We start from the raw sequence: 18,889 nt of genomic DNA, 5'->3' as shown, positions 1-18,889 counted from the left end.
TCGAACCGTGACCTCAAAAGTGGACCTAAAATATTCAATGTAGCTTTATTGTCAACCGTCTCAATAAGGTACATATTCTACCCAAGTTCGTTCTGGTAGCGGGGCTACAGAAACTGTTGAGTTCAGTTGTTTTAAATTTAGACTTGCTAAAACTGACTAAAACGATATCAGCAAATTTTAAACCCCAAATGCTTGTTATATAACAGATATTTATTTACGTCGAGAACAATTTCAACCCATTTATGTCTAGCGTCTAGAAAAAAAGGCATTGGCAAACAGCGTAGACCCAGATGAGACGCCGCATGATGCGCCATCTCATCAGGGTCTGCGCTGTTTCCTCAGAGGAATTTCTGTATGAAATATTCTTAATATAGAAATAAATATACTAGACATCCCTAATTTTGGACATAAATTGATCCAATTAAGAAGAATGGGAGAGCCCACTAGGCATACATGGGTTAATCGATGCGTACAGTTAACAAGTTAACAATTATGCGTGCGATGCTATTTCAAAGTCATTGCATGTCTCGGGATGTGATAGGGTGGACAAGACCTGTTCCGGCAAAATAATCTACAACAAGGGACAAAATTGTCACAAAACCAGGTTTTCATTGTGAAAAAAAAATCTGATAAAGGGAGACAACTCAAACTGAACTTTTTAAATGAACAAACAAAATTAACCCCCTTTGTAAGTTTGTTTTAAAATAAATCTATTTTTAGTCGTGGCGACCTTGACATTGGAGATATTGACGTGATTCTTTCGTGCGACACACCGTCCCATGATGGTGAACAAATGTGCCAAATGATTTTAAAATCTCATAATGAATGACATAGTTATAGCCCAGACAAGCTCATTTATGGCTATTTTTTACCTTTGAACTCAAAGTGTGACCTTGACCTTGGATATATTGACGTAATTTTTTCGCGCGACACACCGTCTAATGATGGTTAACAAATGTGCCAAATGATTTTAAAATCTCACAATGAACGACAAAGTTATGGCCCGGACAAGCTTGTTCCGCCCGCCCGCCAGCCCGCCAGCCCGCCCGCATTCGCCAATCTAATAACCAGTTTTTTCCTTCGGAAAACCTGGTTAAATATAACATTATTATTGAACGTGGCCGTATTTTTGTCATGTACGACACATCGTCACGTATAAGTACAATTTTGAATAATTTAAAAGTTATTTCAAAATCATTCAATACAATGGACTAGCCCTAGGTTGATTGCATTTCGAACCGTGACCTCAAAAGTTGACCTTAAATACTCAATGTAGCTATTGCCATTGTCACCCGTCTTAATACGGCGCATATTCTACCAAAGTTGTATTCTACTAGTAGCGGGACTACATAAACTGTTGGGTTCATTTTTTAAATTTTAGACTTGAAAAAACGGACTAAAACGATATCAGCAAGATTAAAAACCCAAATGCTTGTTATATAACAGATATTTATTTACGCCGAGAACAATTTTCAACATAAACAAGAAGTCGCTGTGTGGAAAACAAACATTAGAGTATTATTCGCTCGTTCAACATATTGATCTAGAAGATTAACCCATTAATGCCTAGTGGACTCTCCCATCCTTCTAAATTGTATCAATTTATTTCCAAAATTAGGGATGTCTAGTATATTTATTTCTATATTAAGAACATTTCTGACAGGAATCCCTTTAAGCAAACAGCGCAGACCCTGATGAGACGCCGCCGTCTCATCAGGGTCTACCATGTTTGCCAAGGTTTTTTTCTAGACGCTAGGCATAAACGGGTTAAGAAGGTGAATGGTCTTCTTTGATAGCATTAAAAGTCAAGTGATGTTTAAGTAGAAAAGTAACCTGCCACACATTGGCTCGCAAAATTGCGGCCGACCGATTATCCAACAATATCGTCTGCATGTTGACTTATCTAACAATAACGTCTGAACTAGCAAGTAGCCAAAATATCGTCTTCAAAGTCACTTATCCAATGGTGAAGTCTGCAGGGTCACTTATCCAACAATGTTGTTTGAACGAGTACTTCCGTCACCGTGTAGGGGTCGCAGTTTGACGACGGTCGGCGGTCCTCCAAGTATCCGTACCTACACATTATAACTTGTTATATGTCTCGTGTTCAAAATATTTAAACGTTGCATATGTAGCACAAGAAATAAATATTTGATGCTGTTACATATATAGCAAAAGGAATAGAATATTTGAAGCCTTTTAATTTTCATATCATCGTTTGATTTGTTTTATATACTTTATTGATGGTGGATATATGTAAAATACATACAAAGCAGACTTTTATCTTTTTTTACATTTATTATCGTCTGTCTATATGTATTGGAAGTGTCGGGCATTTGCAAAAGTTATATTTTAAACATATTAATTGAATAAAATAATGCGCGGAGAAAAAAACAAATCATTTAAAACATGTTTAATGCAGAATTAAAAAAAAATCAGTTTTTTTTTAAAGAAAAATGTATCCATACCCGTCTTCCGCGACCTGACGCGGTATGCGGATGCTTGCGCCGCGGTTGGCGACGCCCGCCGAGAAGTCGTGGATGCTCGAGGTCTCGTGCAGGCCCGTCAGACGGCGCTCGTTGTCCTTGCCTTCCTTGGGGTCGTAGGCCCGGATGTGACGCACATGGTTCTTGGAGAGACGCTCTATGGCCGCCTCAATTTGCCTGTCATGAACAAAATTCAAAACAACTACGGTACACTGTACATAGTCTTAACATTATCACTGTTAGAGAAGGGCGCCAAAAATAAAAACTAATGTACGGTTATAATTTATTAGCGATCGCAATCATCGGATATATTATGTACTTTGAGCTAACGTTGGGTGATATACTTGCTTTACCAATACATCTTCTGAAGCTACTTCTATCTTAGCGATCACTTTAACCGGAACTTCATGACCATAATCTAAATAAGTTGAAAATGATGTCCGCGTTAGAGACGATGGAAACCGTTCTTCAGGGTGCAGGATCACGTGACTTTGTGGGTTTCATAAATGAACTTAAATGGTTAATAACACATCAAACACGGTGATGTTTTTTTTCCAAATAACTTTTGAAAACAAGTTTTCTTAAGAATTTCAACTAGTCCATAAAAGAAAGTTTTTTTTGTGCTGCTAATGGCAACGTGAAATACATCAGAATTACTTTATTTAATAAGCTTGTGTTCTTGGCCAAAAAAATAGATTTTATACAGTATGCATGCATCTACACGGTTATGCTGCACGCAACGTGAAATTTTGGCACCGATTTAAGACGTATTAAAGGATTTATTATAAAATCTTAAGATATCGGCACAAACTGCAAGCAAAATAGTCTTTCGTGCATTCAATATTTTTGCAAAAGCATTTCAATAACTTGAGATATTTGCAAAAAAAACGTTCTGATAGGTGTGTTGACATTCTGTCCAGCCCGTGTTTAAACCCCTGAAAACTTCGGAATACCGTTAGGGCCTTCGTGGTTACATATGAAAATTCAGAGTGCGATGGTGCGAAAGTACGATGGCGACAATGCGATAGTACGATGGCGACAATGCGAAAGAACGATGGCGACAATACGAGAGTACGATGGCTACAATGCGATAGTACGATGGCGACAATGCGACAGCGCGATAGTACGATGGCGAGAATGCGATAGTCATCGTACTGTCGTCATCGTATTATCACATTGTCGCCATCTTACCATCGCACTGTCGCCATTGTATTGTCGCATTATCAGATTGTCGTCATCATTCTGTCGCATTGTCGCATTTTCGCCATTGTACTATCGCACTGTCGCCATCATACTGTCGAACTGTCGTCATCATATTATCGCACTATCGCCATTGTTCTATCGCATAGTCGACTAACGCACAAACTATTTTTATTGCAGAAACAAAATCGATGACTTTATAAAGATGTTCTTTGAAAGAGGTTACAGTTATAATGAAATCAAATTCTTAGTATCCCCACGCTTTTTGAAAAGCGTGGGGATATTGTGGTTATCTCCGCCGTCCGTCTGTCTGTCCGCCCGTCCGTCCTGGCCACTATCTCTTCCTACACTTTAAGCACTAGAATCTTGGAACTTACACACATGGTAGCTATGAGCATATGTGCAACCCTTCACTTATTGGAATTTTGATCTGACCTCGGGGTCAAAAGTTATGGGGGTTGGGATGGGGCCAGGTCAGGGATTTTCACTAATTTTTTAAAATGTTATTTTAATTTAACTTCTTCATTTCAACACCCATTTACTTCAAATTGATACTAAACATCTCTTATGACAATCCGGTCAATCTCAACTATGCATGGCCCGATTACCATCCCTGGGGCGCCCCGCCCACATAGACCACGACCACCCAAAATTGCCTTTAACTATTACTTCTTAATTTCTACACCGATTTACTTCAAATTGATAGTGAACATCTCGTATTACAAAACGGTCAATCACAACTATGTATGGCCCCATTACCAGCCCTGGGTCGCCCCCGTCCACATTGACCACGCCCACCCAAAATTGCCTTTTACTATAACTTCTTCATTTCTACACCGATTTACTTCAAATTAATACTGAACATCTCTTATGACAATACGGTCAATCTCATTTATGCATGGCCCCATTACCAACCCTGGGGTGCCCTCGCCCATATAGACGATGCCCACCCAAAATTGCCGTTTACTATAAATTCTTCATTTCTACACCGACTTACTTCAGATTGATACTGAACATATGACAATACGGTCAATCTCAACTATGCATGGCCCCATTATCAACCCTGGGGCGTCCCCTGGGTAAAACATGCAGCGCATTTCTAGTTAAGTTATATAATGGGTATTGATATTAGGTATGCCGAACTGTAAAGTATTTTTAAAAGTGGTTCCATCTAAGAAACAAGAGCAGGGTGAAGGTGAAGGGACTCTCATTTTCAATCACAAAGGAGGGAGGGGTGGAGTGAAGAGGGGTGTATAGTGTGGGGGCGTGGACATTTATTATCTTCCAAAAATGCGGAAAAAATGCAAAAAAAAAAATCGGGGGGGGGGGGGATTCTTGGGTGCGATGGTTGGACGGTATTTCAAACATAAAATAATAAAACTAAATATTTGTGATTTTTAACCGTTTAAAAAAAATTGGGTGGGGGTTGGGGTGGGGGGGGGATAGTGTGAGGGTGTGGTGGTCATTTGTGAGATGATCTTAAAAAAAAATAGGGGGGGGGGAATTCGGGGGGTGGGGAGGGGGGATTTGGGGGGGGGGGGTGAAGGCACGGGGGATGGTTTGGGTGGAGGCTATTGTGGTATGTCAGGTAAGAGTAGTTTTGTCAAAGTATCAATCAAATCTAATCATAAATAAAGAAGTTATGGCATTTTAAGCAAAATTTAATAATTTGACCTTGGGAGTCAAAGTCATTCAAAGGTCAAGGTAAAATTCAACTTGCCAGGTAGGGAGGGGTGGGGGTGGGGGGTATTCTTGGGTGCGATGGTTGGACGGTATTTCAAACATAAAATAATAAAAATAAATATTTGTGTTTTTTAACCGTTTCACAAAAAAAATTGGGGGGTGGGTGGGGTGGGGGGGGGGGTATTGTTTAGTGTGATGGTGTGGTGGTCATTTGTGAGATGATCTTAAACAAAAAAAAAATTTAGGGGGAATTCGGCGGTGGGGGGGAGGGGGGGGGGGGTGGGGGTATTCTTGGGTGCAATGGTTGGACGGTATTTCAAACACAAAATAATAAAAATAAATATTTGTGTTTTTTAACCGCCGTTTAAAAAAAAAAATGGGGGGGGGAGGGTTGGGTGGGGGGTATAGTATAGTGTGAGGGTGTGGTTGTCATTTGTGATATGATCTTTAAAAAAAATTAGGGGGGGATTCGGGGGGGGGGAATTCGGGGGGGGGGTATAGTATAGTGTGAGGGTGTGGTGGTCATTAATGAGATGATCTTAAAAAAAAATTAGTAGGGGGGATTCGGGGGGGGGGTGGGGTGGGGGGTATAGTATAGTGTGAGGGTGTGGTGGTCATTTGTGAGATGATCTTAAAAAAAATGCGGGGGGGGGATTCGGGGGGGATTTGGGGGGGGAGAGGGGAGGGCACGGGGGATGGTTTGGGTGGAGTCTATTGTGGTATGTCAGGTAAGAGTAGTTTTGTCAAAGTATCAATCAAATCTAATCATAAATAAAGAAGTTATGGCATTTTTAGCAAAATTTAATAATTTTACCTTGAGAGTCAAGGTCATTCAAAGGTCATGGTAAAATTCAACTTGCCAGGTACAGTAATCTCATGATAGCATGAAAGTATTTGAAGTTTGAAAGCAATAGCCTTGATACTTTAGAAGTAAAGTGGATCGATACACAAAATTTAACCATATATTCAAAGTTACTAAGTAAAAAAAGGGCCATAATTCCGTAAAAATGACAACCAGAATTATGCATATTGTCCTTTTTCTGTACCCTTATGATAGTTTGCGAGTGTTCCAAGTATGAAAGCAATATCTATGATAGTTTAGGGGTAAAGTGGACCAAAACACAAAACTTAACAAATTTTTCAATTTTCTAAGTATAAAGGGCCCATAATTCCGTCCAAATGCCAGTCAGAGTTACATAACTTTGCATGCACAGTCCCTTTATGACAGTTAATAAGTGTTGCAAGTATGAAAGCAATAGCTTTGATACTGTAGGAATAAAGTGGACCTAAACACAAAACTTTACCAAATTTTCAATTTTCTAAGTATAAAAAGGGCACATAATTCTGTCAAAATGCCAGTCAGAGTTACATTACTTTGCCTGCACAGTCCCCTTATGATAGTTAGTAAGTGTTGCAAGTATGAAAGCAATAGCTTTGACACTTAAGGAATCAAATGGACCTAAACACAAAACTTAACCAAAATTTTCAATTTTCTAAGTATAAAAAGGGCACATAATTCTGTCAAAATGCACGCCAGAATTATCTCACTTTGCCTGCCCCCTTATGATAGTAAGTAAGTGTACCAAGTTTGAATGCAATAGCATTGATACTTTCTGCGACCAGTGGACCTAAACGCAAAACTTATCCGGACGCCGACGCCGACACCGACGCCAAGGTGATGACAACAGCTCATAATTTTTTTTCAAAAAATAAATGAGCTAAAAATACGATGTGCGCATGTGTACCGGAAGGCGATAGACGACAATGCGACGGTACGATGACGACAATGAGACAGTGCAAAAATACGATGACGACAGTACAATAACACGATGGTACGATGGTGACAATGCGATGATACGATGGCGACAGTACGATATAATTGTCGTCATCGTACTATCGCGTTGTCGTGCTGTCGTCATCGTATTATCGCATTGTCGCCATCGTACTATTACACTGTCACCATCGTATTGTCGCAGTGTCGCATTGTCGTCATTGTACTGTCGCATTGTCGTATTGTCGCCATCGTACTATCGCATTATCGCCATTGTACAATCGCACTGTCGCCATCGTACTATCGCATTGTCGCAATCGTACTATCGCACTATCGCATTGTCGCCCTCTGGATTTTAATGTGTAACCACGATGGCCCTATCGGTATTCCGTATGTCCTAATTGTTGTATATTGTCCAAGCTGCTTGATGGTAAATTACTTCAAGTAGTTGTTCTCGTGTTTGCCGACGGGCAGACAGATGGAAAATCATTAGCTCAAACAGTATACCAAGTCTATCATACCTCAACCATGTGCTTGCTCTGTGGTTTATTATGTGTGACTTGTTTTAAATGACAGTATTCCGTCCTTTGATCCATGGAGTTAACCCATTTATGCCTAGCGTCTAGAAAAAAGGCCTTGTCAAACAGCAAAGACCCAGATGAGACGCCGCATAATGCGGCGTCTCATCAAGGTTTGCGCTGTTTTCTTAAAGGAATTTATGTAAGAACTATTCTAAATATATAAATAAATATACTAGAAATCCCTAATTTTTGAAATAAATTGATCCAATTTAGAAGGATGCCACTAGGCATAAATGGGTCAAATAAAAGTTCGTGCATTCTTACCACTACTCGATACATGGCGAGTTTTCTTTGTTCTGCAGTTGTCAATAGCCAGAACAGAAACTGCATGCAAGCGTATTATTATAATACAAGTAACGTGCAGGTATATCAACATTCAGTTTAACTGTATACGCAGGCTCCTTTTTTCAACGTAAGCTTCCACATGTGACAGTTTTACATCTCGAGACACACACGTTCATACACATACCAAGCCTGTAAAACTACACGTGAGACAAAAGAACTGAGCATTTTGATTCGATATCGAAAAGAGTGGTCTATATTTTTAATTGACTTTTTATATTATAGAGAGAACAAGAGCACCGCATAACGGGTGACACGCTCGGCTGCAAAAGCTTGTCAGAATATTTTTTAATGTAACAGTGACCTTGACCTTTGACCTAGTGACCCAAAATGGGTGTAGCGTGTAGAAGTCATCAAGGTGCATGTACATATGAAGTTTCAAAGTTGTAGGTGTACGCACTATGATGTTAGAGGCAAAGTTAAATAATAGGTGAGTGTTGATTATAAATCAGGTTTATCATGCGAGGCTTATAAAACAAAAAGCACGAGCCTTGGCGAGGCCTTGTGCACTTAGTACTGGTAAAACCAGATAGCTCAGAACAATTTGAGTTGCTAATCTGACCGCCGTGATATTTCTTAAAAACTGTCAAAAACCCCAACAACAAAATAATCATTTTTTTCAAGTACATACTTTATCGGTATATTTTAGATTTGCTGAATAAAAGGCCTTCAAATGCTTCCGCGGAATTATATGTTTAATCATGTCGCCCACGGATACAGGGAAGTGTTTTTTTTAGTATATACATAGTACTCGTTCGTTTATCGGGTTTACCGATTCGGGTTTACCGATTCCGTATAAACATCGGATCTCAAAATAGTTGCATCCCAGAATTAATTTATATAATCAGGTAATTAAAATTGTTTGTAATCAGGTTCTAATAAAATATGTTTATGAATCAGATTATTTTTTATTTTGTTAATGCATTATTTAGTTGTGGTGTTTTTTTCTTTCTTTTCCGAATTAAGTTACTGTTCTGTAAGAAATAATTTGACTATAATAAGATGCTGTTTTTGTGTGTTATGGATTCATTAGAAGAAAACAACAAAAAGCAAACCTTTATATGCTAAAAGGGACACTACTCAACGTTTGTCCAATACTAGTACATGTTTATATATAGCTAAATTGACAAACCTATAGCGTAACTGTATCTCACGTCATGTAGCCAAACATTGTATGCGTTATCTAGACAAAATTATTACAACTAGTTGTTCGAAGTACAGTCGATTGATGTATAGCGGATTTTAGTGAGTAACGGATAAGTTAAAAAGATTTTTGCAAAATACTTTTATTTATGTTAAGATTGATAGTTTACTATGAATTCAATACAAAAAGCGTATCATTGTTAGGTCGATTCATGTTTTTGTTGACGTGTGTCAGCAAACTGTTTCTTTTTTCGAAAGCAAAACAAGGTCACGTTATGTACGCACCGTTGTTGTGACGACAGTTAAAGTGCAGACGTATGGTTTCTTGAATTTTGCAGATTTTGTTTGGTAATCATAATGTTCATTGATGTAATATTTTAGTATTTTGTGTACTTTCCAAAGTAAGAATGCTCAGAAACCAAATTGATGCTTAGAGTCTACCATATAAAATAAGCATGGCGACAATGCGATAGTACGATGGCGACAATGCGATAATACGATGACGACAGTGCGACAATACGATTGCGACAGTGCGATAGTTCGATGGCAACAATGCGACGATACGATAGTGCGATAATCTGATGACGACAGTGCGACAATACGATGGCGACAGTGCGATAGTACGATGGCGACAATGCGATAATGCGATAGTGCGATAGTTAGATGGCAACAATGCTATAATACGATGACGACAGTGCGACGATACGATGGCGACAGAATGATAGTACGATGGCGACAATGCTATAATACGATGACGACAGTACGATAACGCGATAGTACTATGGCGACAATGCGATGATACGAAGGCGACAGTACGATATGACTATCGCATCGTCGCCATCGTACTATCACGTTGTCACATTGTCGCCATCGTACTATCGCATTGTCGCCATCGTACTATCGCGTTGTCGCATTGCCGCCATCGTACTATCGCACTGTCGCCATCGTTCTATCGCACTATCGCATTGTGGCCCCTTGATTTTAATGTGTAACCACGATGGCCTAACGGTATTCCGTAGAAAACCCCGTTGATCCTGCACCCTTTCTTACGTTAACTATTGGAGATAATTACAATGAATACAACTAATTAAATATAATTATTTTTAGCGACCACCGACACTCGAGGAATAAAAACCCATTTAACACAAAAAATCAACGAATATTTCGTACAATATTTATAAAAAAATTAAGTCAATAAATATAGTCAAAATTTCAACGCTAGATGTGGTCTGGATACAAAGATTTAACGCGATAAAAAATGCTCGTTTTTGAGTCACAATATATTAGAATTTCCGGCTACTATATCCGAACATTTTGCGTAAGATTGGCTTCGGGCAGCATCGGAAGCACGCCGTTGTTCTCATGAATACGTCGTTCTTTGGACGCAGCCCGAAGCCAATCTCGCGTTCGCTCTTAAATGTTCGGATATCGTGGCGGGAAATTAACATGCAATATATTGTCGCACAAAAAATAAAAACGAGCATTTTGTATCTCGTTCAATTTATAATACCATACAACATCTAGCGTTTAAATTTTGGCTACTGCTGTGAGGAACACAGCTTTTTTATGGGTTAACAATATTTTACGAAAAATTTAACGAAATATTCGTTGATTTTGAGTATTTATATTACTTTAAGGTTGTAAAAGAGAACAGGTGGTTGCGTTTTCGTAAGGGGTATGGTGTCCGCCAAGCGATCAACGGGTACCAGGTTTCGATCCCACGCTGTAAGAGCATTATCGAAATCTACTTCAATAACACAGAGTACTAGTTCTACCCATTAAACTGACCCGAGAGAAAATCTCAATAAGCCTAAGGATATTGATCAATCAAGCAAAAATAATAAGTTTAAGATTAACGCTTATAGAACAATGAAGATGTCTTTTTGATGCTGTCCGTGTTTGATACAATGGAACGTTGTGAGTAATGTAAATATTGCCGTGTAAGAAACAATGAAACCGTTCTGACTTGATTCCGCCGGGCCGTCGCATAGCCACCGTGCTGTAGTTGCAGTGGGCCCCAGCCCCGTTCCAGTCGCCCTCCATGGGCTTGGGGTCAAGGGTGGCGTTTACCCCGAAATCCTCGGCCACCCGGTGAAGCAGGTACCTGGCAATCCACAGGTGATCACCCATGTCGATTCCCTCGCAGGGTCCTATTTGAAACTCCCACTGGGAAGGAGAAACATCAAATGGGTGTATCGTTCTGGGAAAATTTGGCTAAATGCATGTGCGTAAAGTGTCATCCCAGAGTAGCCTGTGCAGTTCGCATAGGCTTATCAGGGACGACTCATTCAGAATACATTGGATTTTCGTTTAGAAGAGAATTCATTTAAACGAAATATTCATAAAAGCGAACGGTTTCGTTCCTTATTAGCCTGTGCAGACTGCACAGGCTAATATGGGATGACATTTAACTCACAAACACGAAGTCCTTTATTTCTCAGGACATGACTTAAATAATACTATGTACTTTTGTCAATAAAGCTTTCTAAGGAAACCTTCATATAATTTATTCTGTGATAAAGTAGTAATAAGAAAATCTGTAAAGGAAAAAGTACCCCAACATTGACATCTTAATTTTTTTATCACATAACAGGGTAATATTTGGCATTCGCAGTGTTGGTATCGGGATTTTACCGTCCGTTTGTGGCCAGTATTGTTTAAGACACTGTTAAATCCTTTCGTTTAAACCCCGCTTGGGTATTGTACACCCATATACTGACACAATATGTGGTCACATTGTGGAGAACATAAGCAACTCACATTTATCCTATTACCAGATGAAAATCGATAGTATAACAATGATCGTATAAACTTTAGCTTTATACTATCGTTATTTTTAGATAAGATTTGGGTTTTCCCCAAAAATGGAATGTTTTTGTCAACTACGGAAAGATAAAATCTTGAAAAAATGCGACATTTTATAATTATTAATGGAAAACGGGAGGAAATAATACGATATATGGTATATTATGCGCGTTTTGGATAAAGATCACGTTTATCATGCTCGGCTCGATCGAGCCATGGTAGTGCTCGGCAAGCCTCCCGCTAAAATGCTTATAAGCATCGCTTGATAAACTTGATCTTTATCCAAAACTCACATTATATTATTTATAAACACAGGTCCACGAAACAGCCATTATCAAATAGTCAATATCAAAGAAACACGGGGCATTATTGTATTGCGATTCAATGCGGTTCAATGTTTGAAGCCGCAAACACATTTAGCATTTAGTCATAGACTGTAAGAATACAAGGAATATATACTCCTGTCTTGCTGACTGTGAGGTGAGCAAGATGTTCAGGATACTCGATAATAAATCCCTTTTCATAGAACCAACATTCATCATTTCTCTACGCATTTTACGATGCATGACGGTACGGGATTCATAATAACGGTCTTTCTTGGCTTAAGTCCGACTCGCACTGTTGAAGGTGAAAGACTGTAGCTTTTATAAAGTCCGTCAACGATAAAGTCCGTCCAACCATAAAGTCCGTCCAGCCAATAAGTCCGTCCAACCATAAAGTCCGTCCAATCATAAAGTCCGTCCAACCATAAAGTCCGTCAAACAAAGAAGAACTCATAGTTTGAATAGCGCAATGTAGTTTTAACCGAATTTATTCTTATAAACAGCTGTACTTACCTGCCCGGGCATGACCTCAGCGTTACATCCGGCGATCTTTACCCCAGCGTACAGACACGCCCGGTAGTGGGCCTCCACGATGTCACGACCGTACACGCGGTTAGCACCCACACCGCAGTAGTACGGACCTGCAGGGGACAATGGGACATGAGGTTAGCTCAAGATGAGTGGTGTATTTGTAAAATAATAGAATGGAACTGTGACTTTCGATGCAGCCGAGCTTAAATAAATAGGTTTTAACAACTGACCCTGAGGACCCGGATATCCGTTCTTGGGCCAGCCGAAAGGGTATCCATCGTAATCCAGCAGGGTGTACTCCTGCTCGATGCCGAACCACGGATGCGACTCCTTGGCCTCTGCCATGGCCTTGACACACGTGTGACGCTTGTTTGTATCTAGAATGGGGAGTCATGAATTTTCGCTTATATGAATCTATTTACGACTTTTGTCGCGGGACGTGGCCGATGCAACAGCAAAATTATTGTTTGTTCCTTCAATATTAATATATGTTTCGTATGAATCGTCTTACTCGGGGAAAACCGTATGTGAACCAAACATTTAGAGCAGAATAAAAGAAACAATGATTTTCTTACATTTAAAATTAAGAATTCTGTAAAATCATTAGTCGGCATGAAATTGTGTGTCTTTTAAATGACTTTTCCGCGGACACGTAAATTTTGGATTTCTTATTCCGGAAAATAGAGCATAATTTACATCGGTCTTTATCCGATGTGTTTGTGTTAAATACGTGGTTCGGTCAACAACCTAAATCAATGAAAATTAATGTCAAGAGATTACAATTATTTTACAGTGCATGATTGAATCACATCATAGTGCAATTCTTGGAGCTTTCATTCATACCTAATTATACTAAATGATAATTTATTGAAAGCATCGAATACTGTCGTCATGAAAGTTAGATTGAGAAAGCAATGACCTGCCGGAGTTTTGTTATACTTGTAGACTTCACACAGGGCTAGCTTATTCTTGCCCCTTCGAAAAGGGTCCCGGAAAAGTGCCACCGGATGTAAGTACATGTCCGAGTTCGATCCTTCCGCCTGATAGGTGCTGGATCCGTCGTAGTTCCAGATAGGACAGTCTGCAAATGTATGTTTTGTGAAAGCTACGTCACGAGCTTTATCTTAATTATCAATGCCTTAAACTGAGGAAATTATTTCATACAAAATGTTCTAAATTCTAATGGCCAAGGCATTTCAGTCAAATACTGTACAGTAAGAATAGCTTAGTATGATGATACAGTATCATTTTTGCGCAGAAAAAGCATTGGTTTGACTCGAAAAACTTGTCTATATATCGGTGTGCTTGTTTGTCGGTCAGTCGGACACACGAAACGCAACAGCACTCATATCTATTTTTTTTTAACTTTCCCAAAGAGTTCTGTAGATATTATCACTTGGTAAAATGAAACAAATACGTTTGAGTGGTGGGGTGGAGTGCATGTGTGTGTTTGTTTCAGCCTAACCTTCCGGTTTCTGCGGTTCCTCCGACAGCGTTTTACACTTGCTTCGTATGCCCTCGCCGGTTCCGTCGATCCACACATACTCGCACATGATGCCGTCGTCCGGCTGATCCAGTCTCATGTAGCTGCCCATCACCGTCTTGTCCGTGGCGGCCGAAAAGCCCCGCATCGATGCGGCTGATGACATGGTGTAGTGTAACCTATGCTAATGGACTTTTACAGGAAGTTAGTTAATGTAACGTATTTTGCTTGCAACGCTCTTTGCATTTTATCATCTGCTACACTACATAAAAAATGTTTATTTAAGGTCTCAATGGTGTAATGATGCTAGATAAATCGAGATTTAATATATATCACAATGTTAGAGCAATTCATATTAAATATTTTGTGACGACAATGTGTACAATAAGGGTCGATAATAAATCATTTAAACGGGTTATGTAGTTTTTTACACTTAAAACTTAATGAAAATTGCAATAAAAATGACAGTTTCAAAATGCAGAAATAACATGACAAACTATTCAGTTTAGTATAAGACAATTTCGCTATAAAAACACAACAACACACACAGATATCATACGATCAATGAGGTACAGTGAGAGGTAATGTGAAACTGTTTTTTGTCAAAGTGCGTTATATATAATACATATTAAATGCAAACAACTTCTAGCATGTACCTTTCTAATGAGGAATCCGAAATGTGTGCTACAACACGCGTGTATAAGTGAACGTATCAGTTTTCCATCGACGTGTAGCAATTACTCGTAGAATTGGCAATATATGTCAAGATCCAAATGTTTCGTGTACACGAATTCCTCGTGACTTTTGAAAACTCAAAAAAGACTCGTACCCGGATAGTTGAGAAGTTGTGAGGGTCAGTGTCATTTTGGCGTCAAATTCAATTCTTGTTTTTTTTTAAATGTAGTTTTTCCTGTTACAATGATTGTATTCACAAAAACATATTTCATAAACATGTCCATGCAAAGACTGATGTTGACTTATTCAATTTATTTTAAACATATAATTACTATCATTCGCTAAACTGAATAACTCACTCCAAGTGGCATGTCCTTTTCGTCCACATTTTGTTTTGCTTTACAATCATACACATTTGTATTTTGACATACATTGTATCGTTGATAGGGTGTTAAACACGTCCTTCAAAACAAAGGGAATAGAGATAATATTTAAATGAATAAAAAACTGCAAGCGTATGCAATTACAGTAATTGGCTAATTTATTTATACTCAGGTGTAACCGAACTGTAACTTCTCCTGATTATACATATGTAGAGAATATTATGAAAGCAAATAAAACACAATATCCAAATTTTCAATATAAAGTGTAAACTATCAGGTATTTTAATACTTTTGTTACAAAGTAATGAAAATATATCACATTTTGTGTCTAAATTTGTCTTTGTCGGCCAAGGTACTATAAACAATTACCCCGGATACTGTAAGGTCTATTATCAAGTTCCTGCGTTACGGAATATGTACTTAAAAGTACCACGGAGTAAGTTGGCCGCGTATTTTTAGTACCGCTGATACATTTGTGTTTACTTTAGAGTTTCTTAGTTGACAAGTATAAATCGATCCATATTATGGCAGGCTTTCTCACAATTATCATTTATGATTTAAACTTAGCGTAATTTAAACATTACTTTTATAAAGCTGTCACTCGGAGTATAATGACGTCATTTCGTTTACACTAGTGCTGCTGATCTGGTTTTCTTTTATACCGTTTCAAATTATTAATTAAAACAATTTGAAAGCGACGAGATAACTAAAATAATTTGATTAGCTCGGCACAAAAACGTGTTCCAGTCCATAAACTTTCGCGGATCAAGCTTTCTGAGCCTCGTCAAATAAAATGTAATACATGTATTAAACACTAATCTAGTTTTCAGGATTTATATTAAGTTTGGAGAATCAGGTTCGTGAGAAATAATTTTGTCCTTTGTAAGATCTTCCGAAAGGCACCAGTCTACTTACATTGTACCCGAGAATGTGTTAATGAAATGAGACGCGATGTAATTTTTTAACCGATATTCAGTTATTTCTAGTGTATGTTTTATCATAATTGTGTTCTACTGTGGTATTTCTTCTTCTTCCTCTTCTTCTTCTTCCTCCTCTTCTTCTTTTTTTTTCTTCTTCTTCTTCTTCTTCTTCTTCTTCTTCTTCTTCTTCTTCTTCTTCTTCTTCTTCTTCTTCTTCTTCTTCTTCTTCTTCTTCTTCTTCTTCTTTACATTCATTGCAGGGCCTCTCTGGAGCATCGTCGCAATTTGACTATGCAATGAGTCTTGGGCCTGGATAGAAACAGTACTTGGCGTCTTTAGGGGAGATTTAAAGTACACCCCGACGGTGGGGAACGAACCCGTGACCTCTCGAACACTAGGCAAACACCATATCCGCTACACCACGGCGACCATTAACCATGCTTATCCGAAAGGACTGTGGCTATATAGTTTAAGAGGCCCTGGGTTAACGGAGTTACGTTGTACGAACAGAACAGTGGTATTGCCATTATACTATTTTGTATGGATTAGCATCTGGAATATATAACATGGATTTCAACAACATCCGCGTAGATATTTGGCTAGAACAAGCCTAGCTATAACAGATCCCCTGCCGTTAAAACCAACGATGTGTTGAAAGCCGATCCGCGTGGTACTATAATTTTCCCGTTGTTATTTTAACTTTTTTTTATTTAGACATTTTATTTATTTTTCATTATTAACCTGAACTTATACACTACTTTCAAAATATAAAAGAAACCGATACTACTTTCATAATATAATACTTATGAACAATCCTTCCAGATCTGGAAGGATTTTAGTGTGATTACAGAGATTGTAGTTAAGAGCATGGAACGACAACTCTGCGTTGTGAATGGGCTTCGAGCAACAGGAAGTGACCGAGCGAATCCAAATTCATAATGATGATTCTCGACCAAGCGCAGACCAAGTGTAACAGACCAGGTACTAGCGATTGCGCCTTTAAGCCACCCACACCAACTTCTTTAACGAATCCATGCAGATATATTGCATGAGTTATTAATTTCAACATGTTAATGTTACAATGACGAGCGTCAATATGTTCAGACAAACCACCTTGCATATACAAACCAATGGAGTTGTTATCTTAATCTGTGTAGCCAAACAATATGTGTCTGAGCAATGCAAATATGATTTAAGTCTAATTGCCCCAGACATGGGCTACTCATGCAAATAAGGAAAAGCTGCTTAAAGCGTGGGAGGCAGTTATAACGTGTTGGAAGAAATGAGCCAAGCAACAACATGCTGTGTATCATGTCATGCAACAGTGGATAACAATATACACTGCGACCCTTGCGGTCCCAATGCCTACTATTGTGATTTGTATTGCAATCAAATATGCATGTCTATGCTGTTTCATCTTCCAAAGAAATATTATGGAGGTTAATATTATTTACATACTCGTTTATGATACAAATGATATTGATAATAACTTATAATTGTAATTTTGTACTGCATGTCTTTAGTTTCTTTTGGATAGTTATACTTTTTTAAACAAGTGATTGTTTTTTTGGCCTTAACAAATAATGTGTGTGACGTTTGAGGTTAATTTTAGCTAAGCTGTTACCTGAAGAGTCAGAAAATTGCTTTTTTATGTTAACTACAGATAACTGTTTTATAGTTTCTGTGTTAATGTACTAGATTTTACTGTTTCATCTTGCCCAAACTCTTCTTCCTTCATTTCTTGGATATTGACCTAGTTGTTGCTTATGAACATTTTACATCTCACTGTTAAAAAGAACATCACATTGGCGATGAATTAATATTAAGTCTTGGCTATGTTTAGTTGTATTTTTACAATTAACTAGTATGAAGAAAGAACTGTTTTACAGGGAAAGCTCTATGTTCCTTTTGTGATACAGCGGACTTTACGCCGGACAAACCACGAATGAAGAAGCATGTATGAAAGCATAATCCGAGAGACATGAGGTTTTTCGACTTTAAAATTGTACAGAACCTCATCTGATTTTACTAGACCTTGTTTATTTTTAAACCAAAAAAGAGTGACACCTATTTTTAAGTCATGTTTAGTAGCTTATACAATCCCAATAGTTAACCAGTCTTAATGATAACATAATTAAGGGTTCTATTATAACATTTGGTAAGTATATAAATGTGAATAAAGTATTTGTTTACAAGAGAACTGTGAAAGTGTTTTCCCGACATTCACAATAGAACGACAAAAGTCATATGCCTTTGAAATCGTAATTTTCGCTAAAAATGTTACATGGGCAAATACTGCATCGTTTCCAGCTATTATTGTACGTGAATTGAAATGCTTGAAACCACTTCATGTCATATTATCATTTTTACCTATAATAAACCCTCATTCTATCATACTTCACAGTTTGATAGAAAGTGACCATAACTGGTAAGCTTTTTATCATATTTTTTAAATAAATAGAATAGAAACTACTATCTTTTTGTCAGGTACGCAGTTTTGTTTAAAAATATTTCCAAAACAAATATCTTTTCACTTTGATTTTTTGCAAACATAAGAACTGGC

At 38.2% G+C, this 18,889-nt stretch overlaps 1 protein-coding gene and 1 long non-coding RNA gene across 2 annotated transcripts; one reads left to right on the top strand and one right to left on the bottom strand.

Moving 5' to 3' along the window:
* Positions 1-31: 31 nt before the first annotated feature.
* Positions 32-14,514, bottom strand: LOC127836942 (glutamine synthetase-like). The gene is made up of 7 exons (XM_052363596.1): positions 14,331-14,514; positions 13,785-13,946; positions 13,096-13,242; positions 12,848-12,975; positions 11,173-11,372; positions 2,469-2,663; positions 32-2,075 (listed from the first exon to the last, which is right to left on the bottom strand). Exons 1-7 carry the CDS (start codon positions 14,512-14,514, stop codon positions 1,982-1,984), a joined length of 1,110 nt encoding a protein of 369 aa, XP_052219556.1. The 3' UTR covers positions 32-1,981.
* Positions 9,215-14,763, top strand: LOC127836945 (uncharacterized). The gene is made up of 3 exons (XR_008029011.1): positions 9,215-9,308; positions 12,838-12,999; positions 14,325-14,763. It is a non-coding gene; the product is annotated as an uncharacterized LOC127836945 (long non-coding RNA).
* Positions 14,764-18,889: the final 4,126 nt, after the last annotated feature.

Source organism: Dreissena polymorpha, chromosome 7 (genome assembly GCF_020536995.1).
Source record: "Dreissena polymorpha isolate Duluth1 chromosome 7, UMN_Dpol_1.0, whole genome shotgun sequence".
NCBI classification, from domain to species: Eukaryota; Metazoa; Mollusca; class Bivalvia; order Myida; family Dreissenidae; genus Dreissena; species Dreissena polymorpha.
This window is presented reverse-complemented; position numbering and strand designations above follow the sequence as displayed.

Bases quoted from the DNA above. Each gene is read 5' to 3' on its own strand.
- LOC127836942 (XM_052363596.1), bottom strand. From the start codon at position 14,514: ATGTCATCAGCCGCATCGATGCGGGGCTTTTCGGCCGCCACGGACAAG. The intron at 12,976-13,095 runs GTCAGTTGTTAA...TGTCCCCTGCAG, and splicing joins CGGATATCCGGGTCCTCAGG to GTCCGTACTACTGCGGTGTG. The intron at 2,076-2,468 runs GTATGGATACAT...TATAATGTGTAG, and splicing joins CGTCAGGTCGCGGAAGACGG to GTACGGATACTTGGAGGACC.